This window comes from Strigops habroptila, chromosome 3 (assembly GCF_004027225.2).
Source record: "Strigops habroptila isolate Jane chromosome 3, bStrHab1.2.pri, whole genome shotgun sequence".
NCBI classification, from domain to species: domain Eukaryota; kingdom Metazoa; phylum Chordata; class Aves; order Psittaciformes; family Psittacidae; genus Strigops; species Strigops habroptila.
Genome location: NC_044279.2, coordinates 49,291,140 through 49,318,068, shown reverse-complemented (window position 1 = coordinate 49,318,068; position 26,929 = coordinate 49,291,140). Strand labels below are relative to the sequence as shown.

Here is a 26,929-nt window from a genome sequence, read left to right as displayed (position 1 = left end):
GGAATTTTGCATTTTTTGTGAGAATAGATCAATTAGTCAGAATCAGTTTTCATACATACCTTGAAACTGCAACTAAAATTCCCATCAGACACAGTCTGATATATGCACGAGAGAAAAGGGAATTAAAAAAACCAGAAGCATTCATAAGTTAAGTATTTGGAAGATGCAGGATCTCTAATTCATGAAGAGCTTGGGAGAGAAGAAGAGCCCCCCCAAGATTATTTACTAAACATTATTTTTAGCTGTGAACACGATCTCGGACACAGCTGTAACAGTTGCCAACTTGGAAAGGGGAACTGTACATCTCTCTTTCCTACAAAAGCATGAAGTAATGTGAACATTCTGTGAAAATGATTTGATGGTCTACATGAACCCACAGAGGCAGAAGAGAGATGACTGAAGAATTTTAGGTAGATCTCTACCTATTCATGGATCAGGCTCTTGCCTGCTGAGGTAGAACAATGCCAATATAGATTATTCTCTTTAAGTAGGTCACCACAGCATTTTTTTTTTTCCTTAAAAAGGTTAAAACAAGCTTTATTTCAACGTACAAATCAGATTTGTGTACAAGGCAAAACACCCCTATAGTGGTAGGCATATTGGGTCTCCACATGGCATGTGTAGCCACCTGCACTACAGAAATCCTGAGATATGGAAAAAAGCCCTAAAAATCTTTTTAAAAAGACAGAAATATCTCATTTTAATCACTCTTGCTATATTCACCTCCATTTGGGAATTAAGGAAAACATTATGTAGTTCAGAGTCAAGAAAACAAATTATCTACAAGCCAAATACCCAAGATACATGTCTAATTCCCTGCTGTTACCTGGGTACACTCGCAAGAGCACTTGGGGAACAAATCAAGAGAAGCAAATATGTGAGGTTTACTTCATTAACTGCAAAGCATGTAGAAGAATGGTAAGATATTTCTGCTATCATCAACTACTATCGTTTTCATGAACTGTGTGGTCAATGTGTCAAGCTTACACATCCTAGGATCTTATAAAACAAAGTTCTCTACATTGTGTGTTAAGTTACTAAAAAAACTTTAACATATTTCACTTCCTTTCACTATGAAGTTAGATGTGATATAGAAATATTTTAAAAGCTTATAAAAGCAGTAGACCTGCAGACATTTCAAGTCCTGTCCCTAACATTAAAGGCTACTTGAACACTCTCATTTTGCTACAAGATTGTATTTGTCATTAACTGACATGAAAAAAGGAACAGTCTCTTTTTTAAAAGAAGTTAAAAATAGAGGAAAGGTATAGATAGGGTTTGGGGATTTTAAGTTTTACAACATATAAAAAAATAAGTTATACTATATATTATGGCTTTCTCATTTAGTAGAAGAGTGCCATTATGGACTTAAACACTAGATGTAACTAATTAACTCACCATGTTCTCAGACTTCCCTTGTTCTCAGTTTTGATTGTGTGAAAAGAAACAAAAAAATACTAGTGTGAAAATTCAGAAGCCTCCAGAACAATTTAAATAGGAAGAAGCACTTGTAGGAGTCTCTCAGAGAAAATATTAAAATTAATGTTTAATTTTTAAAATTAATTTAAAATCGAAGTTTTAATTTAGTTTAACTTCTTGGCACAAATAAAGGCCAAGGCAAACCTCCCATGAACTTCAGCAGAGTCAGGACTGCATACTGAGCTTCATTTCAGAACTGTTTACACACAAGTATGATACCATTACACTACTGAAGTAATGACTTCTCCTTAAGGTTTATGTTAATCATACAACTGAGATACTGGTTAGATTTGGCATGCAGCTATCTCAAAAAGGCTACAATTACGCTAAACTGACAAGAAGCAACTGCAACACAACTGCTCAATATTGTGTTGTCAACTATGAATAAATATGAAGCAAGAGAGGGCCCAAAAGATGCTCAAGTCAGAAACTGAAAGACTGCATCTACACAATGGTATATTATTAATGGCTGAGTATACTTACATTTGGAAGTCTAAAGCTGCAGTCAGATTGGACAAGCTATGACAAATACATGTAAATAAAAAGAATCCTAGTTTCATTGTTAAAGTTGTAACAAAAATCTCATTGTGTTATGAAAGCTGCATTTGCAACAATGAAGTTTACAGCAGACATACACAAATTTCAGTCATACAAATATAATAAGAAAGATCATAGGGCTGAATCTGGGAATATTTTCAAGCTCTAGTTTTACTCAGGATAGAAGAGCTGCCAGTTGCATAAAGTTAACCAAATACTGTACTTTCCAGCTCCTTACAAACAAGGCTCCATATAATGCAGAAGATGAGGTTTCTCTCCCCTTTTTCTCTAAGAAAAGTATCCAAAAGGCAAGCTACAGTGATTGTTTCTGACAGCAATAAAAGTAGGCAGCTAGAAAAGTAGGTATAGCCAAAAATTTTTACAGAAAAGGCATCCGTCCTGGTTTGATTTTGTTTATAAAAAGGCACTTCACATATTGCTAGAACTCTGATGCTGTACTTATCCTTTTAGTTTTTCCGTTAGAAGGCTGTATTTCAAGGTGGGTTAGCATGAGTATGCAAACATTCTTTTTACAGTGTTTATCAGTTAAAATTTTTATAATTACATGTAGTATCTTGCACCATTTATTTAGAAAAAAAAGACTCCTGTTCAAAATAATAGCAGGTCTTCATACAATACTTGAGTGATGATGGATGATCTGTCATAAGCAACACCACCTGTTGTGGGTTCATGCTAATAAAATTAGCAGTGTAAATCTTTCAGAAATGAGTCCTCAGTCTTCTGTTTTCCTCTCGTAGTCTCTCGATTTCAGCTACTAAGCTTTCATTTACAGAGTATCTTTCAAGTAAAGCGTGCATTTCATTCTAGAGAAAAGAAAAAAGTCCCAATCAGTAGCTATGAAGTTAATTATTCCAGTTTTATCGTACCCATTTTCATATCCCTTTTGAAAATTAAATAACATAGATAATACTGGTTTTTAAAAACTTCTGCTAAGAAAAGTAAGATTTTTTTTTTTAATATACTGACATACAGTATTTTGATCATTAATACATTAGTGAATATTTTATCAAAGGATATTTTGCACTTCTTCTGGATGAGAATCTACTAATACAGATTCCATTAAAATGTTCAGTACCCGGACAAGGTCTTTTTAATGCAGATCAAAAGAACAAAGATTCATAAAAAGGTGAAGCTAAAGAACATAGTTCAGTATGCAATGCGGTACCTATAAGAAAACTTTCAATTTGAATTCCATCTCTCCTCCTTACTCCAGCCCTTAGTCCTTTCAAAATGACAGCTGAATTTGTTTCCCCTTTGTCTTTTTATAACTCCTGAAATATTAAATTCATGGTACCTATCCAATGCATATGCTCCCTTTATTTACCAAGCATAAAACAGTTTAACAGATTCCAGTTCACAGTTTCTCCCTCCTTCACATCCAATCCTCCCTTTCTTGTTTGTAATAAGCAAAACTGATTTTCAGTTTTGAGAAGCTGGCATGCCTTGGCATTACTAAACTGAAAACTGAATGTATTTCCCATCATGCTGTTTATACATACCAACTGCACATGGAATTGCTTGATCATCTCCACTTGCAAATTCACAATATCTCGATGGCATGCTTCTCTGAGGGAAGAATTGCAAAAGGTCAATGCTTAGTTTTATTTAGGAAGCAGTAATTCTCTCCAATCCTCATCACCAGGACTCCACAACTCCTCACCTTCATGACATGGTGAAATAAGAGTCTAAAAACACTTACGCCATGAAACACATTCCATTTCTGAAAAACTTTTTTTATGACATTGACTTTCGTAAGTGCTATTTCTTCAGTGTAAAAGACGACTTAGGATCTTTTCTGTTTAGAAATATATGGGAATATCAAGATTGTGTTTTCACGTGCAAGCTGTAAACTTCTCTCATTGTTACTATTCAAAGCTGCTTTTCAATCCCTCGAGTACAACAGAGAACGATACTTATCTGTGACTAAAGATACAGCTTTTTGGTACATAACTTTCAGCACTCTTTTGCAAGACGGCCCAAAATGTCATCAGTGATAAATGATACATTACCCTCAAGCCCACAGAATTCTCCACGTCAATCTACATAAGTAGTGACAATGTTGTCCATAAATTGACAAATCATAGAATGGTTTGTTTTGGAAGGGATCATCTTAAAGATCACCTAGTTCCAACCCCCCTGCCATGTGCAGGGACACCTTCCACTAGACCAGGTTGCTCAAAGCCACATCCAACCTGGCCTTCAAGATTTCCAGGGATGAGGCAGCCACAACTTCCACATCAATCCACAGATAACTACTCCACACTACAAGAACCAAGCTTGGACATACCCTCTGAACACTACACTAATACAACAGTTCCAGACCTGAGGAACAAGGAGAACAGCTCACAGAAAAGCAGGCAAGCTCATGCGCGCTTCCTGAACACTGCATCACACCACATCACACCGCAGTCATCAGAGATCAGATATTGGGCTACAGGTACCACTGGCCTGAGAAAGTAAGGCATTTCTTAAGTAGACACACACTGATCTTATGTCATTCCCCTTTCCTAAAACATATAGCAAACCCAAAGGGTATGTATTTTTCACTCGCTATTTCCACAGGTTACTATGTTTCTGAACTCCTTGGAGGCACCTTCTTCAAGTGTATTGAAGACAGACACCATGTGGCAGCTTAGAAACCCAAAGATGTAGGTTATCTCCCAAAGACAGGAAGCTCAAGAAAAGAGCAGCTTTTTGGAACCCACAAAATATATAATTTTGGAAAATTATATATTCCTACTGGTCCTTTTCTAAGGTCCTTGGTTTTCCCCTATTACTTGAAGAGGAATGGGTTTCAGGCAAAAAGCTTGCAACAGCTCCCTTCCCTTTTACTAACCTCAGTACAGACAATCTTTTACATTCAGTTTGTGAAAGTATTCACAATTTACAACCAGGAAAAGGGCCAGCAGAGCCTTCCAGTCACTCCATGAAGTGCAGGTCAGAAGTGAAACACAATCTCTAAGGGTTCAGATCTCAGACACTGGAAGTTCAAGAGTGACAAGCCTACCTACCAAAACTGGGATGCCTGAAGACAGACTTAAAAGAAAAAACATCTGCAATCCATGGACTGAATTTTAAAGTCATGTGGAAATTAAGAGTTTTTAATCAGACGTGATTATTGCCAAAAAATCCCAGGGGATTTTTACTATACTATATTCTTATTTCAAGATATTTAAAAACATTCAATGTATTTCTCTGTTGACAGATACAGAACAGCCATAGCACACAGACCTACTAAGCTAGTTTTGCATTGCTTTTTGCCAACAGGACAGCAATACTTCCCCCGCCCAGCAATCCTTTTCCCCTTCATCATCTCAGTCAACCTACTTCACCTTAAAACATGGGTTAGTCAATGATCCCCTACATACAACTCTCAAGAGCTCCACCTCCTTCAAACTCCACTCTAAATCCATGCTAATTTGACTTACTTCTTTCATGACAAGTGGAACGTCAGTTAGGTATCTACAAACACCAAGTAATCTGACACCAACCATCACTTACAGCATAGACATTGTTTAATGTAAAGCTTCATCAGTAGAAATACACACAGTATTTTACTTTATAAATGCTAACGTAACAACAATCATAGCCGAAACAAGTCAACTGTCTAGATAAAACTCTCCACAGTGTCAAATATAAGATAAATTTCTCTTACTGGGACCAGGGATGAGTGGGGAAGGAAAGAAATCAGCACACGCTTTCACGAAAGCAGTAAGGACCTTATTACGCAGATAAATTTACCACCCAAAAATTATTCAGACACTCATTCTGAAAACATGTTAGCAAAACCATGCATTAACCGCCCTCAGAGACAGCAGTTTAATCAGTCAACAGAGCTATTAAAATAAAGTTTCATACCTAGATTTCAGAGATTAGGGCTATTAATGGTTTCATTTTCTAATGCAAGTAGAAATTTCTTAAAGCAGATGCTAAAGCATCTTTCAAAGAAAGCATGTCATTGAAAACAAAAGTGTTCCGCATGAATACCAGTACCTGAGGTCATCCATTGTTTCTTGTATCATATTCTGAATGAAGTTTATTTGGAATGACGTCAGAGGTGCGTTTGGTCTGCTACTTCCAATGTTTTCTACTATTTTTTCTGACAATGAACTTGCTACGCCAGCAGCGACAGGTGATGTTATCTTTGGACCTTCACAATTAAACATAAATTTAATAATAATTAAAAACAAACAAACAAACAAAATCAGTGTAATGCAGTACAAGATTTTTTTATTTGTCTTGAGTCTTGTCAATATTTTATTTCAAATATTACTTAGTAAAAAAAAAAAAAGGTTTAGACTGAGTCTTTTCAGAGGCAACTAGAGATGTTCTAGGAGGTCTAACTGGATTTACAGAAGCAGCAAGATTCGATGTTCTGTTTTAACACTAAGGCCATTTTATCAGGTTTCACATCAGTTTACAATCAACCACACCTAAAACCGGGCCAAAATGATCAACTTACTTGTTGAGGTAGTACCATTTACTGGTAGATCATACGCAGGATGGGCCTGAATGTTCTTCACTAGTCTCTCATTTGTATCAGCAGTCTTTACAGCAGTGAATGATGGCGGAGAACTTAAAGTTACAGATTCTGCACTTGATGAACTCGATTTTGAAAGCTGACCCTAAAAATAACAGCAACAATAAAAAAAACATGAACTCTATTTATTACAACTACCTAATTGCACTTGAAGACTATGTTTTCAGGAATGCACTTGCAAACATTTTTGTTCTTAAGAACTTACTCACAAATACATGCTTTTCATTTTCTAGCAAGACATCTTAAAAATGGATTGCTAAAATATTCAAAATTGCTTCAGGTACACACACACACAGAAAAGACCACAAAAGGCAGGGGCCTCTTAATTTTCATATCAAACATTCTATGGAGATATTATAAATGTCATTCCTAGCCAATTCAGACTTCTCGAAAGCGATACAAAAGAAGGTAGGGTCTGTGCAGAAGCATATCAAAGATATCTTAGATGTAGATAGTGAAAGAAGAGGGTGGAACTGACCTAATAAACAACAAACAATCATGCTGGTGCAACCAACTAATGATCATTCTTGACTTTAAGAATGGGGTCTACAAGAAATCTAGAGGGGGACTTTTTACAAGGGGGAATGGCTTTAAACTGTAAGAGAGTAGATTTAGATTAGATATAAGGAAAATATTCTTCACTGTGAGGGTGATGAGACACTGGAACAGGTTGCCCAGAGAAGTTGTGGATGCCCCATCCCTGGCAGTGTTCAAAGGCCAGGTTGGATGGAGCTTTGAGCAACCTGGTCTAGTGGAGGGTGTCCCTGCCTGTGGCAGGGGGTTGGAACTAGATGAGCTTTAAGGCCCCTGCCAACCCAAACCATTCTGTGATTCTATGATTTTCTAGAAAAATAAAATTATTCTTCAGGCTAGCCCAGTTTTGTTTCACATAAACTCTTGTAACCTGAGCTTATTTAAGAGAAACATACATTTATCTTTCACTGCTGAAGGCCAACACACTTAAACTGCACAACATTTTACAGATCTGTTACTAGTGTGAACAGAGTTACAAAACAAGATTAGGTGGGATGCTATTACGGATTTTTCCTTCAAGTTGTAGTATTCTGTGAAGTTTCTAAAAAGATCACTCGTAAGTATTAAGATAGGATACCTGCTTTAAGACTTCTTTAGTTTCTTGCTTTCCAAGACTTATTTTCTTTGTGTCTGTCTCTGGATGCTCTTCCTCTTCTTTAATTGTAGACCCCACAAGTGCATGCAATGGGCTGGACCGTATTCCCTGTGCACTACTGCCCACTGGGTTTCTTTTTACTGGAAAGGCAGTGGTGAGATGTGGGAGAAAATCCACACCCAAAATGTAGGACTGAAAATCCACACCTAAAAACGAAGAAGGAAGGGTGAAACACACAGGTCAAAAAACCAAACACACAGCTAAATCAATCCCACAATTAAAACACCTGCACACCCATAAAAAACAAGCAATAAAATCACCCAAAATGCACCCCACAGAAACTAAATCCTTAAATGCAACTTATGCTGTCACGATCTGTATGGAAGTAACAGACCAAGAGAAGCCTCTATATATCACTATAAATTGCATAAAGGAAAACCAGAATCACTTTAGGATTTAGTAATTAAGTATTTAGGATTTATTACATTAGGATGTACTCTTGATTTCCTGTTAACATGTGTCTTAGCACTTCAATGTGTTAGGCAATTTCCAGAAAAGTTCAATTGTTTCAGTCTCTGCTTTCATTGTTTGTTTATTTTCAATGGTAGAACAAAATTAGCATATAGGAACTAGCATAGGCCTCAAAGGCCTATCACTATCAAAGAAAAATGTGCTGAAGGTACATTTACCATCTCCTTTTCCTTGAGGATCTTCATTCACTTTGTTTGCAGTAATATCTACAAAATATCAGAACACAAACAAATTGTTTCTTAAATGAAGCCTACACCAATATTCACATCATTGCACTGAGTTCATAATCAAAGACAAATCAAAGTACCAAATAGGTACAGTGGTCAGTAACACACAACGTCAAAATGTCATGCTAAATGTAGATGAATGATGCTTTACAAATTTCAGTATTAACAACTTACCATCTCTGATTGGAGAAAACACATCTCCTAAACTACTTCGACTGACATTCATATTATCAGCACTTTTCCCATGATCTGTTTCTTTAGATGGAATAACATCCAAGCTGCAACTATGGGATAAACCTTAAAAGGACAATAACAGTCAGTTTGTAATTGATATTTTCCAAAAATAACATAAGTTATCCCTAAACAATCTCACAGCAAACATGATGCCTAGTAAGTCCAGCAAGCATGTTAGAACCTTCTACAGATTCCAGTAGATGGTCAACTTTAACTTCCTCATTTGGGCTGGCAACAAAGATGAACATAACTAAAAGCTACAATACTTATTAACAAAAATAAGATACAGTCACATTCCTCTTTAAGAGGGAGAGTTGTCAAACTGAATAATTTTTTAGGTAAATCTACATGACGGATGCAGCAAATTTATGGTGTATCATTTATGGTGAAATGAAAACTAGTGAATGCACCTTCTGCTAAGAAGGCAACCACAATCAAAGGACTAAAATTTAAATTTATTCTGCAAGAAGAGAAATCTGCTTCACTAATGAATGCTTAATGCTAAGCATTCTAAGGGGAATTCTATGAAACATGTATTGTAAAGTTTACCTGATGTTAGGATATTCTCTGCTTATATCTAATGCTAAGAAATTGGAGTGAGGTTATAGTCATAGACAAAAGAAACTTGTTCCTAGACCTTTCCCCATCTACCCTCAAGCCCCATTCCTGACTCCATCAGGAAAGGAATGAAAAATTAGCTTTTCTATGCATGGTAGAAGGGACAGTCATCTGAAGAACGGAAGCATATCTGAGGTCCAAAAATAAACTCAATAATTATACAAACTACAGTTATTACATGAGGATTGCATGGAGAACTGAACTGAACCGCTAAGATACTCATCTAAATAACTTTCACAATTTAGTATGTTTGAAAACCAGACTGGGACTGTAAAGCAAGCAGCTATCCTGCCGTCACTGAACTGCTAACTCAAAAAGTGCCTAGATTTTGCTCATATAAGATAAGAACCGGGCAAAGAGCATTAGTGCTATGCAATACATAAATAAATGTCCTATAAATAAATCACCTGTACATACGAAAGCTTTATTTTGTACCTACTTTAGTAAAAAAAAATTAACAAACCATTGCTCATAAAACCTATCTATATACATAGAGAAGTAGTATAGGTATATGTATACTTCTCCTCTATATTACTTGTTCAAGTGATCAAAATGTGACTTTGTGGATGACTACAATTAAGTATGTCCAACAATTCACATAAACTGGAACCTAAGTCAGGTCTAAGGTTTCAGTTTTAAATGCATTAATAGATCACATTTTCCACACCTTCAGATATGTCAGGTGTGACTCATACGTAGGATTACACTTGCTAGTTAAGTAAGTTAAACTAGAAGTGCAGTATCAACCTGTGCCAACATCTACAGAGGATCTACATGGAAAAAGCATAATATAAAATACGGCAAAATATCTTTTGTATATTTTTACCCAGTAAATCTAAATGTAGTAAGCACCTAAACCAGAGGATGGCTGTTAAATAGAAGTTTATGGGAAGCCAGCTCAAAAGTACATCCAAACTTCTCATCACATTCTGACTTGATTTATACCTTTGTACTTATAGTCTGAGGCTTTTTATCAGTTATTTTACAGCTGTCTGAACAGTTGGGTTTTTGTTTTAAATACGCTGTCCAATTGCTTTACCGAATGCCCCTTATTTCTCTGAAGTTAAAGTCCATAATCAGGGTCTAGAAGAGTTTCCACAGAACAAATATAGTTTGTGATCTTTCACCCATTACCATTTTTAAGTTTAAAGACTCCATCTTCTGAAGTACATAGAGGTCTTTACTTCTAGTGAACACTCAGTTCAATGAAAAAAAACTGCTTTACTTGGTGAGCCTTTATTTTCTTAAAACATTTATTTATTATGCATGGTCCTGTTTAAGGGGTAATAGCTACTACATTTTCAAAAAAAGATAATAAATTATATATTTTAACTGAAATCAAATTTTCCACACCATTCAGTAATGTTGATTAGCATCACTTCTCATATACATAGGAAGCATTCTACTTCACGTTGTACTTAACTGCATACCCAAGGGAAGTCATTAATACACGTCTCTATGGACTGCAGTGGCTTATTGCCTAATTACTATTGCTGAACGTATTTCTCCTTATTTAAAAAACAGAAGGAAAAAGTGCTGTTGCATTAAAATGGTTTGAGGATTTTTTTTTCCAAGAATCAAACTAACAGTGTAACTGATATGTCCAGAATTGATTTCAGAACTCCTGAATTCAATAAAATTTTAAGAGTACATTTCACACAGTGGCAGAAATTTAGAATAATGCTCAGAATTCTTACAAAGAACTTGTTAATTTCAGAAGCATAAATAGCAAGTACAGTTATACAACTAATCATACTTGCAACTATATTTAACATCTTTCCTACCATGTGATATTGAAGTCATACCTCACATAAAAATACAGTTCAGTTCTCACTCGGATTTTTAGACTAGGTTTCTTTTTCCCTATGCTTTGTTTGGTTGACTTTTTTAGATAAGGCCTGTTGCTCCTGTTTATTAATAGAATTACAGACCATTAGCTCTGCATTCCATGCAAAAAAGTGCATCAAAAAATACATCATGTACGTAAACAAAATCTACAGGAAGTCAGACTGCAAGAGAGCCCCACAATATCACCATAGCTTTCTCCTTTAAATACAGACTTTTACTTCAAGTCCAGAATTTTAGACTTCAGATGTCTAAAGCTTGCAGTAGCTCCCAATTCACTTCCCACAGTCTCATAGTATGCCTAACCCAGTAGAAGAGGGAAAAGAAGGTGCAGACATACATTCAGGTACGTGCAGTTCTTTCAATCAAATGCCCTTCCCCCAATGAAATCTTTATACTGTAATGGTCAAGGAACAAAATACTCCTTCCACCTTCTATATTATCCCTAATATTATTGTAAGAGTAGGAAGAGGACACTACCTGTTTTCTCCTGAAGAACCTCTCCTCCCTTATCCTCATTTGGCAATGCCAGAGGAGATAACACTGTTGCTGATGCTTGAGAGGCAACATTTTTTATGCCAGTATTTTGAACTCCTCCAAGATTACTACCAGCTTTGACTTCTACTTTTTTGGATACGGGTTTATTTGAAGAACCTGTAAGGTTAGACTGAAGGTAAAAAAAAAAAAAAGGAATAGAATAAAGAGAAGTTATTATTCCTTCAAGTAAAAGTAAAAATATGTCAGTATTATTTCTGCTTCAAAATACTAAAAAAAAAAAAAAAACCCAACAAAAAAACAAACCTAACCCTCAGTTCAAGTTGCAAAGGTTGCCTAGGAGATATGCCTTTACAAATATTTAAAAAAGTATCTTAATGTAATTTCAAAGAACATGGGAAACATCTGTATTACTATTTGAATACTGTGTGGACCTGCAAAAGAATAGCAACAGAACTTAAGGTAACAATGCAGTGACCTGGCATAAGCCAATTTTGATCCTAGGCTTAGGGATAAGAAAAAAAAAAAAAAAAAGGAAAAAAAGAGATAACATTATTAGGGACTTTAAATTGTAAAGGAATAGTGTCGTGGTTTAAGCCCAGCCTGTAACTCAGAACCACGCAGCCGCTCACTCACTCCCCTCCTTTTCCTCCCCTGCTCCAAGAGGGATGGGGAGGAGAATCAAAAGAATGTATCTCCCACGGATTGAGATAAGAACAGTCCAGTAACTAAGGTATAATATAAAACCACTACTGCTACCACCAATGTTAATAATGATAAGGGAAATAACAAGGGGAGAGAATATAAAACTAAGAGGGGAAAGGAAAAGAAAACAATAAACCCAAGTGATGTACAATACAATTGCTCACCACCCACTGACCGACACCCAGCCCGACCCGAGCAGTGATCTGGGCCTTCCGGTAACTCCCCCCAGTTTATATACCGGGCATGACATGCTGTGGTATGGAATACCCCTTTGGCTAGTTTGGGTCAGGTGTCCTGTCCCTGCTTCCACCCGGCTACTTGTGCCCCTCCTCACTGGCAGAGCATGAGACTAAAAAGTCCTTGATCAGGGTAAGCATTACTTAGCAACAACTAAAAACATCAGTGTGTTATCAGCATTGTTCTCAGACTAAAGTTGAAAACACAGCACTGCACCAGCTACTAGGAAGGAGAAAAACAACTGTTACAACTGAACCCAGGAAAAATAGCCAGCCACTAGCAGTATGTGTGCTAGAAGATGAGGAAAGTGTCAGAGAAGTAAAGAATCCCCTTCAAAGGTTCTCTCTGTCTCCAATGAATAGGCAGTGCGGTTTCTGGCTACACTAGAGCCTAATTGAGTCTTGGAAGAACCTCTTAAGCCTTCCCTATTATTTAGTTAACTTCACTATGTATTTGTGCCTGCAAAAGACCATATATAAGACCATGCAAAATACCTTCAGACAGGCAGCTGGGTGTCTTCCTCTTAAGTGGAAGGGCCACTATAGGCCTTTCTGCTACTGTCTACAAATGAGTCTAAGGTGCCACAAACCAATCTGCAATGGCAGCATATTCACACCAGGAAATTTAAGACTAAAGTTTCACTCATTTCTACACTGAGGTTAGGAGTGGGGTGGGGGGAATTCCACATTAAAAAACCTTAAAATGGCACTGAAGACCAAGCAGTTCATAATTTCTATGTTGGTGTGAACCACATTAATGCTTAGAAATGGAATGCTAACATTTTTTTTTAGAATTTAAATTTACACTTAACTTTCATTAATCTACATATTGAACAATAAAAAAGAAAGGCTTTTACCTTGGAAAAAGTGCTACTGAACTGAAGACGTATGCATTTCACACAGCCTTTGTGAGCAATAACTGTTTTCACTGGTGATGTCAGTTGCCTTAAGTCATACTGGCAGATTTTTCCCCGGGAACATCCTATAGCCAAAGTAGTACCATCAGGCATGAAGTCTACTGTTGTCAGAGGAAAATCAGCTACTATTGTTGTCAGTAACCTTCAAATAGGAGAAAGGACAGGACAGAGAAGCTTTTAGAGTTCAAAAGTTAGACTTTTCAAAACAGAGTACCTAAAAAAAAAACCAAAAGCTTTCATAATTCAGCTACAGGTCAGTAGTTCCTCTTCGCCAGTGCCAAGTAAATTCAGGGAAATACCTTATGGAACAGTGGATTAGGCTTAAACTACACATTCCTGCTTAACAAGTTAAAGACTGCTCATGCCCCCTGCAAAATTCCACCAGGACAGGATCGAACTGCCTTCATAACAGCAGTTCTGACACCAACATGATTTACTGTCATCATTTTAAGTAGCAATCATACTCTGCACATCCTTTAGCTTTCCAAGCCTATCTTCTCTAACCTTCCCACAACTCTAGGAACAACTTCAGGTCCTAGTTTGCCTCCTTCTATTACAGCCCTCCAAACCAGAGCCAGACTTCTGCTTTTATTCAGCTAGAGTGAAAGCACAACTAACACTAGAATCAAAGTCCCATGAAACCACTTGTTGTCCTACCCTTTTACTACACAGTCCCATCATCTATGCCCCATGCTTCCTTCTTTTCAAACCAATACTCTATTTATTATCTATAAATACCATATTTAAGGGAATAATTATTCACTGTGAGGGTGATGAGACACTGGAACAGGTTGCCCAGCAAAGTTGTGGCTGCCCCATCCCTGGCAGTGTTCAAGGACAGGCTGGACAGGGCTTTCAGCAACCTGCTCTAGTAGAAGGTGTCCCTGCCCATGGCAGTGGGTGGAGCTAGATGATCTTTATGGTCCCTTCCAAACCAAACCATTCTATGATTCTATGATATTTAAGGATTGCTACCTTAGCCACTCTGTGCACCACAGTTGTGTCTTCTATCTTGAAGTAGAAAAGCAGACAAGCTAAACTCAGGTGCATAACTAAACTCAAACTAAACTCAAGCTAAACTCACAAGCTGTACTGCCCCTCACAGAAGCTAATTGCTCTGTATCAACCAGAAAAGCCCACACACAAGCACTGCAGAGTGGTCACTTGCATGTAGCACCTCAACTAGTTCCCACATGCCTTGGGATTTTTTAATTGTTTATTTGGGGGGCTGTCTGTTTGGTTTTTAAATAAAATGCAAAATGGACTATGGGATAGGTTCTCCAGTAGCAGTATGCCAACTGCTTCAACCATTCTGAATATGGTCTGAATTAAATATTTCATTTCATAGTTAGGCATGCTTTTTCATTTCATAAAAACCAAATAAAGATCCTTCTAAAATCAAAAGATCTTTAATATACTCACTTTTTACTTGAAGTGTCATAGAGAATAATTCTTTTATCCAAACCTACAGTTACAAGCAGCAGCTTATTGACTGGAGAAAAGCAGATTTCTGAAGCTGGCGCTTTATGAGCATTTTCAAAATTATGATATGGGTTCTGGCTATTTACATCCCATAGAGTTACATTTCCACTGTCAGAAACACTGCCCAGCAAGGATTTCTTAAAGGATGAATATTTCAAGTGTCGAACAGGCTGTAAAACAGACATAAAAAATTAATTGTAATAACACTATTAACACCATATTAAGTTCTTTTCTAAATGCACAAACACATTGGAAATACAGCTGTTACATTAAGTTAAAGTAGGTTAGAATGACTGGTCATTCTGAAAAATAAAATGTTCTTTTAAAAAAACAATTTTTCATTACAATGCCACTTTTGCTGCTAGAGGGGCAGATATTTTTTTTTCCCCTTGTACCAGTATGGGGTACCCTATGAGCTGATCAGCAAAATGAATGACAAGGGGAAAAAAACTAAACCAAAAACTTCTAGAAAAGTTTCTTGATTTTCATCAAGTATCATGCCATCATACACACTACAAAATAACTCACACCACATCTAAAATTAGAGAAGTGAAAAGCTACATTATTTCACTGATTGGTCTCCTGCCAAGAATGTTAAACTTAATTCCCCTCCACTGATTTTAAGTACTTGATATAAGCCGATTTGATAAGACAGACTCCAGAGTTATGCATGCAGATCCTGCAGAAGAACAGACTTCACTGTGTGAGCTAGGACCACAGAAGAGGATATGTCTGTTTTATCACACGCAGCCTTGCTATCACAGAACCACGTCATACAGGACCTTAACTTGCCTTTCAGAAGCAAGCATTTTGTTTATACCATATTGCTTCAGAGGATGTTTCAGAACCTCACTGCTCTAATACTAAATTACAATACTTAATTTTCAGATTAATTTTATTTATGACCCATTTGCACCAATTCACTACTGTGCCAATAATGCCCTTACACTTAAATTGTTTCCAAACTCCCCAGTGCTGCTTTTCTGTTTTAACAAAGACATCTCACCTTCTTTCAGGCTTTATTCCACTATAAGCAATAAGCAAGACTCGGTCTCCAAAGACTCTTTTTCAGTACCATCACAGTCTCTTTGCAGCTCTCCCAGTTTGAATTGTTCTTGCATATGGACAACCAAAATCTTATACGATCCTTAAAACATTTTGCTACTGCCTTTGCAAAGGCAGTAACACTTTCTCCATTTTGTACTGTAAATACCCATCCTGACATACCCTAGATTGCATTTTCTTTTTTGTGATCCAGTCTGTTTTGGTTGCTTATTGCCATTTTATGATCAAGCAGCCCAAGCCCTTCTTTCTCTTGGGACTTTTCAAATCCTAGTCTAATAAGAAAAGCCTCAATTGTGATGCAAGTCTGGTACCTTGATTTTTATACTGCGATAGTTGTTCCCAAAAATTATTACAATCCTTTTTGGACACTGACACAATCCTCTCTTATGGACAATACCTTCCAACCGTGTCTCATCAGAGCTCTACTTCTACCACAACCATTGCTGAAAACATTAAACAAGATTAGCTACTGCTAACCTGAACAAATACTTTCTTTCAATATTACATACTGCCTTTTTTCCTACAGCCTATTTCTTACCCCTCCTCAATCCTTTTCTAACGTACATCCTCTCTTTCTCACAAGGCACTGAATCAAGTGCTCTACTCAAGTTCAGCCAGATGAGAGCCGTTTTCTCTGTCTGAAAATGCTCTCAAAAAGCTATTATATTATTCCAGTATAGGCCACACCACAATGCACTGTACTGGATTTTATCCTATTTCTCTCTTTAACTTCATTTTAATGGAGATATGTGTTGGTTCATATGCCTCCAACATAATTTCTATCACTTGTATTGCATGTCTCGCTGGACGCCTCTTTGCTCCACAAAGCGGCACCCTCAACTGCATATTCAAATAGGACAGATGATGACTATTTATAATTAATATGGTCCTCCACTGGACATGGAGACATTTTTATCAGCATTTTCAGTCTGTTTACATTAAAAAAGGAAATAGTGAGAGACTCAGGAATAACAGCTTCAATTATGTACATGACTGACACGGCAAACATGCCTGTCCCTCACAGTTCTCTCAATTCTTCACCTCCAAATACCTTCCTTACTGCCTCTGGCATTTAGTCATGTTCCATTTTCTCACTCTTCTGTCCTCCTGCCCACCAAGATTACTCTCTCCAGCTCTCCTCAAGCCTCCCTTACTATACCACCAAGTCTCCCATTTCCTTTTCTCATTTTCCCTTTTAATCTCACAGGCCAAAGGCAAGTTCTCCATTCTCTTCCATATACATACCTTCCCCGTATTACCTCTGTTCCCCACTTCTCATTTAAGTCATGGTGTTTCCTCAGAGAAGCTTAAAAGTTTAATTTCAGGTTGCCAATGAAGGAGATGTGAGGAAGCTCCTATTCACTCCTCACTTTCACTGAATCAGGTTAGCAACAAACTTCACTTGCAGCAATGCAATTGCTAGATCAGACTCATGGAACAGAGGTGCTTAAATTTGTGTACACTTTTATGAGACAATCAGATGCATTCCTGAATATGCTACATGTTGGAAGTTTCAAACTCCTGCCCAGACAGCTGAAAGGAGGCATGAAAGAACCTCATTTCTGAAAGGCTGCTTGACAAGACAAATCCAAAACATTTGATCTCCCAAAAGCAAGTCAATTAATTTGAAGTTTTATCTTTAAGCTTCACAGTAAAACAGCCAAACGAGGAACAGTGCACTTCGGAAAATAGTTGGCCCACTGCTGAGAAGAGCTAGTTGCTCTTAGGGTTTTTCACCACTGGGAAACAAATGAAAAGCCCAAAACTAAACCAAAAGTGGCCTAGCATCATTAATTACCTTATTTAAAGATAGTATAGTTTCTTAATCTCCTTCATACTTTACTGAGCCTTGTAAGCGAGAAAGCAGATGTAAAGACAGTTGATAGTCTTCAGCTTTTAAAGCTGTGTCACTGTATGGAGTGACCAGAACTCATCACACTTCTTGACAAATCAGCCAGCTGTTCAAACAAGTGAACTAAATCCTGTTGCTAGGAGAATACCATGAGGCAGTGAAGACTTGAGCAAACATTATGTTTCGAAACAAACCTTAATTCATCCTCATACCAGTAAGTAGATAAGAATCTGGTAGTCTAAATGAATACCAACAGCAAAGACAAATTATGGGATTTGCAAACAACTCTGTGCAAGAACTCAACTCTAATAAAGCACAAAGACGTTTCTAAATCAAAATCAGTTACTAGAATATAGGCCCATGCTCATATGAAAAGAAAATTGTTTAAAGTCACAGAAAGCACTGCAACCTTGGGCTGTTCTACTACTTTTAGAGTCTATCCAATATCAGAAATTAACTGGCAAGGAAACTACATTCCATCATGGTGAATCAAACACAGACAAGCTAAATTTTATGAGGTTAGTTTGACCTCACATTCCCCAATTGTAAAAAAAGTTACTAGGGAGAGATGACCCTTACTAAGCCAGACAGCTAGTGCCAGGATCAAATAGGACAATACACTGTGTATCTATTCAAGATTACTCTTAGAAAACTAGGCCCCTAAACTATAAATCAAGTAAAGGCTTTTTATATTTAACAGAATTACACAAGCCTTCAGATATTTGCTCCACTGCACAATTAACCCTGAAATTCTTTACAAGTACTAATTAAACCCCCAAACAAAAAATAAAGCTATTTTTGCACATAAGAAGAAAGATAATTTTTAGGATATAAAATAAGCTGACAAACTGAGGCATCCAAGTAGCCATCTCACTACATAATTGCAGCTCAATTCCATTTTAAATTAAGACTGCAATCAAAAAACTGTCCCCCTTTAGAAAATGTTATAGACCCTTTTGAAAGTGAACAGTAGCTCTGTGCTTGCAATTACTTTGATTTAAAACTTCAAATATCTTTATCCATCTTAAAGGTCACTCAGCTTTGCAGTAGGCCTCTTGACCTCATCTACCAAAATAGCTATTCATTGCATCACTTATTCCTAATCACTTTTTAGTGGAAAGAGTCAAGTATATCAAACAGGTTGATGTAAATCATCCTCATAAGAATTTCTTAATTTTCCAATTAACTAGCAGCATAGTCCCTGCTCTGGATGTTCACCTCAGCTGTGTAATCCCACCATGGATTTCCCCATCGCTCCTGCCTCCCCTCCACATTTTTCATAAGATCATAACAATCCAATCAGAAAAATGAACTGACTACAGAGATGGATTTTTAAGATCAAACCAAGTATGAAGTACAATTTTGCTTCAATATAAGTATGAGACTGGTGATGGATCAAAGACACTGTAGCACTTAAGAGCATAGAGAGTTTGAATTTAACAGAGATTTTTCAACAGAAAGTATACCACAATTCCCGTGATGCTATAAAGTTGTAAGAGGTTTTTCACTGAGTTATATTGTTCATGCTAGACAGGAGAAAAATTTAACTTCACACTCTATCTGTAATCGAGGACCGAAAAAGCTGTTGCAGTAACAGAAAATGAGTAAGTCAACTTCAGTATTCCCTGCGACATTAAAGGTCAGAATTAGGACCAAAGCAATGTTTCTGCATCCCCTAGGCAGCTCCTAACTCTGTAAAAATTACCTGGGACTAAAAAAAGTAAATAAATAAAAGAATGCCTAGAACACAAGCACTTAACTGTGCCTAAGACAACATTTAAACTAAGAACACACACTGGAACTTCTGATGGGACAACACAGCTCATTTACTACTGCAGGTGCTCTTGTATCAAGGGAATTCCCCTAATGACATCCACTAATTCTTCAGAATCTTCTGAGCCTGCAAAAAGAAATTGCAGTGTAAAACCCTACCAAAGCCCTTAAGTAGTACACATGCTTTGTGTTTATCTTTTGCAGAGTTTTCCTTCAAATTACTTATCAAGAATCTTTCCTAAACACCTAAGTAGGTAATATGAAATCTCATTGCTTTTCTCTTTGAGCATCTGTGCAATTTTAATCTCCAAATTAAATGAATTTATTATTTCCAAATGCAGGCTTATATTCATCCCTACTATACAGATGGCTCTGTTCAGTTGTAAATCTGATTACTTTAGGTAAGTCAGAACCCAAGCTATGTGGTCTCTGTTCTTTGTAACAATACACATTAAATTGTGCACCGAAATCCTGCTTTGGTATGTAAAGCCAACTGCTTTTCATTCAGTTCTAACATATGTAGAAGTTTGTTCTTGAGGAATCAGAGCCTACAAAGTAAAATTTGCTGTAACCTATATATAAATAAAGGTATTTGAGAAATTTGAATTTCAATGTCGCTTATAATTGAAGACTAGAGTACATACAATGGTCTGTTTTTTCCTTTCTGTAAGTGCACTCTTAAAAATTAAAAGGAAACAGATTAACAAAACTCAAAAGCTCTTGATATGTACTTTCAATTTCTAAACACTGTGAATTAAGGCTTCACACCTGAAAAGAACTTAATACAGACAGCCTACCTGACGGCTTCCATAACCAAAGGGAGTACTTGATAAATTGGTGGTAACACTGTGTAGGATAATTTCACCACTCAAAGATCCAGAGGCAATGTAGCCATCATTCCAATTATATGTAACACACGTGACTTCATCTTTATGATCCTGTGGGGGAGCAAGGTTAGAGGGAGATGGTTAAAGACATTCAAGATAACCATATTTCTTCCTAATCTGTGCTTTTTCAGAAAAACTTCAGCTTGATGGTTTGTTTTCTGATAATCTGTAACATTTAGAAAGATTAAGAGTTATTACGGAATATCCCAGGAAACAGTAGCAGAACATACTGAACATCAACCACTCCATTACATTTTAACTGTCTGATTGTTTTCAGAGGATTGTTTTAATAAATTAGTAAAGATGATGCTGTAATTATATAAAATACTTTTATAGGACAACCACAGAGATATCGATGACACGTTATTAATGTTATTATAAAAGTAAACTCTTCCAGAAACCAGTGATATCTGAATAGGTTTTCTGTTAATCTGGTGTACTACTACCAACTTCCCCTTCCATCACTTTTTAATGTTAACACGTATTTATCAAATAGCCTTTCAATATAGTCATTTGCAATGATGATACTGTGTTTACTGAATATATAGGGGAAGACAATCAAGTACTTCTAGCCCAAAAAGGAGAAAAAAATATTTAAATATTGTATTAGCTACTTAGTATTGTCTCAAACTGTAACCTTAAAAGTTCAAGAAAAAAAAAATTTAAAAAATAAAAAGAAAGCTAAAGTATTATAGCCTCTTTAACAAGGATCCTAAATGAGAGCAAATCATCTACTGAAGGCATCATGGAAATATACCAGACCATCCTAAGTTTTGTTCATCATAAAAAAGTTTTAAAGAATTCATACTGGATCAGTTAGAAGATGACAACCATGTTCCAGTTCTGTATTACATAGTTCTGCTTCTGTATTCTACCAATACAAAAGTGTTGTCTGGTTCAACATATCAGAAACAGCAGTTATCTGAAATGCTGCCCTTGGAAAACGTGCCCATCAGGGAATATCAATACAAAACTCCAAAGATAAAAAGCCTATTCTTAAAATTTAAATGCACATTATTATAGTATTGTACTCTGTAGACATCAAGTTAAGTACACTTGTTAAATTAAATTTAGTTTTTACAGCACATAAAGAACTTAAACAGGAGACATGTAGGTTAGATATAAGGAAGAAGTTTTTACTGTGAGAGTGGTGAGGCACTGGCACAGGTTGCCCAGAGCAGCCCTGGATATCCCTTCCACACCAGTGCTCAAGGCCAGGTTGGACAGGGCTTTGAGCAACCTGCTCCAATGGAACATGTCCCTGCCCTTGGCAGGGGGGTTGGAACTACATGATCTTTAATGTCCCTTCCAACCCAAACCATTCTATAAAAACAGAAAATTGAACAAGACACTTAGGTGTGCTTGCTCCCATCTGTGAACTTGATCCTCCAGATACACGACTTAGAGAAAGCACATTTTTTTACAGCTGGCAGCAAAACTTGGAAGTCATGAAAGCTACAGCGCTTCCTCAGCTAAACTTACCTTAAGGCTACGATAAACCTTTCTGGATTTCAGATCCCAGATACCAACTGTGTTATCAAGGCCTCCACTTACAATATATGAAGAACTAGAATTTAAGCTCACACATGTCTGGTTTGCCTGATGGAGAAGAGAAAAAAAAAGTATGTTAAAGATAATTAAGGAGTTTATTCAAGCCTACTTAAAAGCACTGTAATTTGTGTTTTCATCTTCATTAACACACATAGTTCCACTGACCAACAGTGCTATCGGTACACTACAGCCATTTCCCATTTAAAATGCAATTCAGTTTGGACACAAGTTTAATATACTTCAAGATCTAAATAAATTGATTAATCAACTCTTATTTTCCTATTTCAATTTTTTATCAGCTTTTCCTTCAATACGCATTTTCCCTTTAAATTACAGCCCACTAAAGTGCAATCATAAGACTTCTATTCCAATACAGAGTCTTAAAAAGAAAATGCTAAGTTCAAAAAAAGAAAAAACCCACAAAAAACCCCACCTCCTTAAAAGAAAATCAAAAAGTTGTCTAAGTCATGTACTTCACATTCCCTAAACATTACAAAGAATATTATAGCAGCAAACCTCATAATTCGATAAAGTGATTCTTTTTAAAACAGCTGAAGTACCAGCTCTTGGAGAAAACGTCAATCTTAATGATAGACCTACATAGAGGGCAAATTATTATGCAGTTCTACCATGTTGAAAATTCACTTTTAAGTTCCTGAGATTTGAATGAAGAAAATACAAGTCCATCTAATTACTGACATGGAAAAATTGGAAATGATTGCATTAGTAACAAATCAGATTTAGCGAAATCTCCAGGACAAACACACCACCTTTGAAAGCCTATGCTTCAGCAACCTTAAGGCCCTGTTTGAACACCTTTTCAGAAAGTTTCCAGTCCAAATTAGCATTAGAATAGCTATCCAAAGAGAATAATTAGAATGATTTAGAACACTAACAAGTCAATCAAGTAACCAGCCAAGATACTCTCCTAAAACTAAGTCCAGCTTTCTGATGAGTTTTTAGCTAACACTTCCATTTAACAGGGGAAAAAAACCCCACCATAACAGAATTTCATGTATTTTCAAAAGCTGGCACATGCATGCCCTTAGAATAACCTTTACACAGCCTCATGTTTTACAATCTGCAATTCACAGCCATGCGTAATATTGACAACTCAAGTTGGAAAATGCAGTTCAAACTTGAGCTCTCTGCAGTCACCTACACATCAGATCAAGTTTGAACCACTGACTGCCTTGTGCTATCATGTTGGGGCTCTACAGGCCAATTCCCCTAGCATAAAGCTATACAAGCATCACATGCTCTTTTAGAAGCATTATCCCCCGGCCCCCTTCCCCATGTATTTAACTATACACAAGGAAATGTTTTTACATGTGTCATAACTCTAACAATACTAAAATTAAATTGACCCCAATATGCTGAACAGATGCAATACAAACAGAACACAAGGTGGAGTGGGGAAAAAAACAGGGAATAGCATAACTTGTACTTACTCCTTCAGCTATTTCAAAGAGTGGAACGAGTTTGCTTTTACAGCTTGAAACAACTATTTTATCACCAGCAGCAGAAGCAGTGGCCAGGTATCTATCTTAGTCACAAGTTAAGGACCATAATTGTGTTACACTGGTGATTAATAAAAGCAACAGCAAGTTTCCCTTACTGAAGACAGATTGGTTAAACAGTGTAAAGTACTGTACCTTGAAGGGACCTAGAAATAGAAACATAAGGCTATTTTCCAAGCTTTCATTAAGAAGCTCTTGCATTAACTACAGTGCTTACTTCCAAGTAAAAGGCAGAACATTTCTTTCAGAGAGAAGTATTTGACAGATATTATTTAAGAGTTCTTTACCACTGAGACAGCTTATCCGGCCTACCTTTTTGTTTCCCCACCACCCCCAAGTAAGAGCCCCACTTACCACTAGAGTTCAAAGGAATGTCTAGCAGAGTATGGATTTAAAGAACAGTCCTGTTTATAGTCTAGAAACTATATGGTTTGCCACGACTGTTTGCTAATTTGTCTACCTCTGTACTGAGGGAAGAAAAACAAAAACCCAAAAAGAACCTTTTATAACACCAAGTACTTCAAAGTAGTAAGAAAAGCCGTTGATATAGAACTACAGAGCAGGGAATCTGCCCCTGCACCCCCACTAAACAAATCATGTAATCATTTAGGTTGGTGTCCCATATGTCTTCAGGCCAATGCCCATAGTGATTTTTATTTGCTTATTTAAGAATATACAGGTTAATTGGCTGGATTTAACACCAAAGAACGGGTAGGCAGATTAGTGCTTCCTATTGCTTTCATTATTTTAAGGCAGAAGCTTACAGAATTACACAGAACCAAACCCAGTGCTTTACCCCTAACAAATTTACAAACAAACATTCAAAAGCATACGGAGTAAGCTAAAGTTTATTAAACAACACATATAAGTGTATATATATATAAGAATTGTATCTGTACTTCAATTTCTCTGCAAGCTGCTCCATATCCAAAACATTCATTTGAGCTCTGATTGTTTTAACTTCTTTTCTCAGGCATCCACTTACTTGCAGACTTAGAGGACAGATATTCAGAACCTGCAGGACTTAACTGTTACGTGCCAGCATCCTGTCCTTTTACATCAAGATCAGACATTGCCACCTTTTCCCATGACAGCCATACAAGCTGTTCACCTGACAATTTTTGCATTACTGACAAATTTTTGCATTACTGACAAATTTTGCATTTCACCTGACACCATTTGCATTACTCATATATTCACGTGGCACTCCATACCATCATCCTACAGTAGGCCTCCTAGACTGAGGTGAAAGGTCTGAATGGACCAGATCCATTCTCACACATGAATTACCACCATCCTATGAATGTTTTCCTGCACATCCAACACATTTATGCTTTCTCTGTAAATGCTACTAACAGCACAAAGAAAACCAGTGCCTACAGAGTAAATGGTAAGTATATGCTATCAAAGCCTATCAGAATCAATGAGAAGCTGTTCAAGAAAAAACAAACAAACAAAATCTTTCATTACAATTTTCCTTTCTACACTATGAATAGAATTTTACTACACTAGCAATTGCTTTGTTCAACCTTGTCAGTAAATTAAGCACTGTGTTGAAAGTGAATATTGCAATCAACTATTGAAGAAACAAATGAGTAAGCTTTACAGTTAGTAGGCAATTCAAGCATATCATAATCATTAAAAAAGTGTTAGCCTCGTAAAGGAAGAGAAACTTCTTCAGAAGCATTTACCAGCATGAGTTGATTTTGTAAATCACTTCAACAGAGAACCACAAAATTTTCTTGACAATATACACAAATCTTTTCATACGAGACTTCAAAACCACATCAGGCCTGTAATTTACAGACACTTTAACAAATGTAATAAATAAATTACTGAAATTTTGCAGAACACCCACAAAACTATGGCTCAAACTGTAAAGGATACTATTGCTGGCCCAACATAGTGAGCTGACTGGATGTGTGGGGGTGTGTGGGTTGAACTGCTCCACCACAGTTAGAGATGTGGAATCCCAAATTTTAATGTCATCTCCTGATGAAGCAAAACGTATGCTTTCTTGCATGGCTGCACCTGTTTTTCAAAAATAAATTAAAAAATTAAAATTCATATGTATACAAAGTAAAAATATTCAACAACCAACTTCAGAAGTCAAAAATATTTTCATCTATACCATTCAATACTATTTTCTTGATAACACGAACATTTACTTGGAGTTACACAATTAGTACCATTCAGCTGAATATACTACTGAAAGCAGCAGACACTCCACAGTCTTGTTACTTGGATTCTTGCAAAAAAAAGTATGCCTTCCTTTTCACAAAGGAAAAGCCATCCACTCAGGGGCATCATCAAGAGACTAGAATGACACTCCTATCTCCACAGTTAACAGCTGCCAGGCACGAAGCCGTGAGTAGTTCAAAGCCTCCTTTCCCACCAGTAGATGGAGATATACAAGCTAGAATCAAACCGGCTGTTGCGGGGGAAGGCTGGAAGTTTGGACCTAAAGGACTCACTTCAGCGTTCACCTCACCGCCCTGAAGGAGACACCCGAGAATCCTTTAAACTAAACTTTTAAGAGTAGAATACGAACGACAACAATCACATTCCAACGCAGCGTACACAAAGTTATAAAACAAGAAGACCAACGACAACGTGCTACTACTTGTTTAGATTGACGCTATTTTAAGAGTTAAGAAGCAGACTCCAGATCTGTAAAGTTTATACTCAGCTTCTCACTCTGAGTAATTTTAAACTAGCAACAAACAAGAACTCAAAGGTAAGCCTCTCCTTCACTTGAGAGCATTACCACCCTTTAGACAAAAGTTTCCGGGACCTTTCTACACAGCTTTAGGCCACTAATTCTCACTGCCGAGAATGGTACACAACACTGACAACGTTAGCGAGGAAACTCAAGCGCCCACAACCGCCCGCGCTCGGCCGTTGCCCAAGGCATCAGCCCGCGGAGCTGCGCACCGCTCTCTCGCTGCTGCTCCCGCCTCGCATGGGGCTTCTCTCCCCGCTCAGCACCTTCAGCCCCGGAGGCCGCGGGACGAGACGTTCGGCATCGACACCACCCGGCCCTGGCCTCGGCCCCGCTCCCGCCAAGGCCGGGCCCCGCGGCGGGCCGCCCTCCCGTTCCGCGCTCTCCCCGCCACCGCTGCGCACCTGGCAGGGCAGGCACTGAGCGGAGCCTGCGCCCCTTCCCTTCCCAGCCCGGCCCGGCGCCTCCTCGGGGATCGGGATCGGGCCCAGCACCAGGCGCCGGCCGCCCCGATTGGCTCAGGCCCTCCTGCTCCCAGTTCCCTCCGGGGTCCGGCGCACTCT

The 26,929-nt window shown here is 37.4% G+C and overlaps 1 protein-coding gene across 1 annotated transcript; it reads right to left on the bottom strand.

Annotated features, from left to right (window-relative positions):
* Positions 1 to 520: 520 nt before the first annotated feature.
* Positions 521 to 26,929, bottom strand: NEDD1 (NEDD1 gamma-tubulin ring complex targeting factor). Its single transcript, XM_030480042.1, has 15 exons — positions 26,771 to 26,929; positions 25,532 to 25,675; positions 23,576 to 23,670; positions 22,056 to 22,172; positions 20,484 to 20,624; positions 14,937 to 15,166; positions 13,455 to 13,656; positions 11,642 to 11,828; positions 8,639 to 8,761; positions 8,396 to 8,443; positions 7,689 to 7,912; positions 6,500 to 6,662; positions 6,031 to 6,187; positions 3,537 to 3,603; positions 521 to 2,840 (listed from the first exon to the last, which is right to left on the bottom strand). The coding sequence occupies exons 2-15, from the start codon at positions 25,665 to 25,667 to the stop codon at positions 2,736 to 2,738; spliced, it is 1,995 nt and encodes a 664-aa protein (XP_030335902.1). The 5' UTR covers positions 25,668 to 25,675; positions 26,771 to 26,929; the 3' UTR covers positions 521 to 2,735.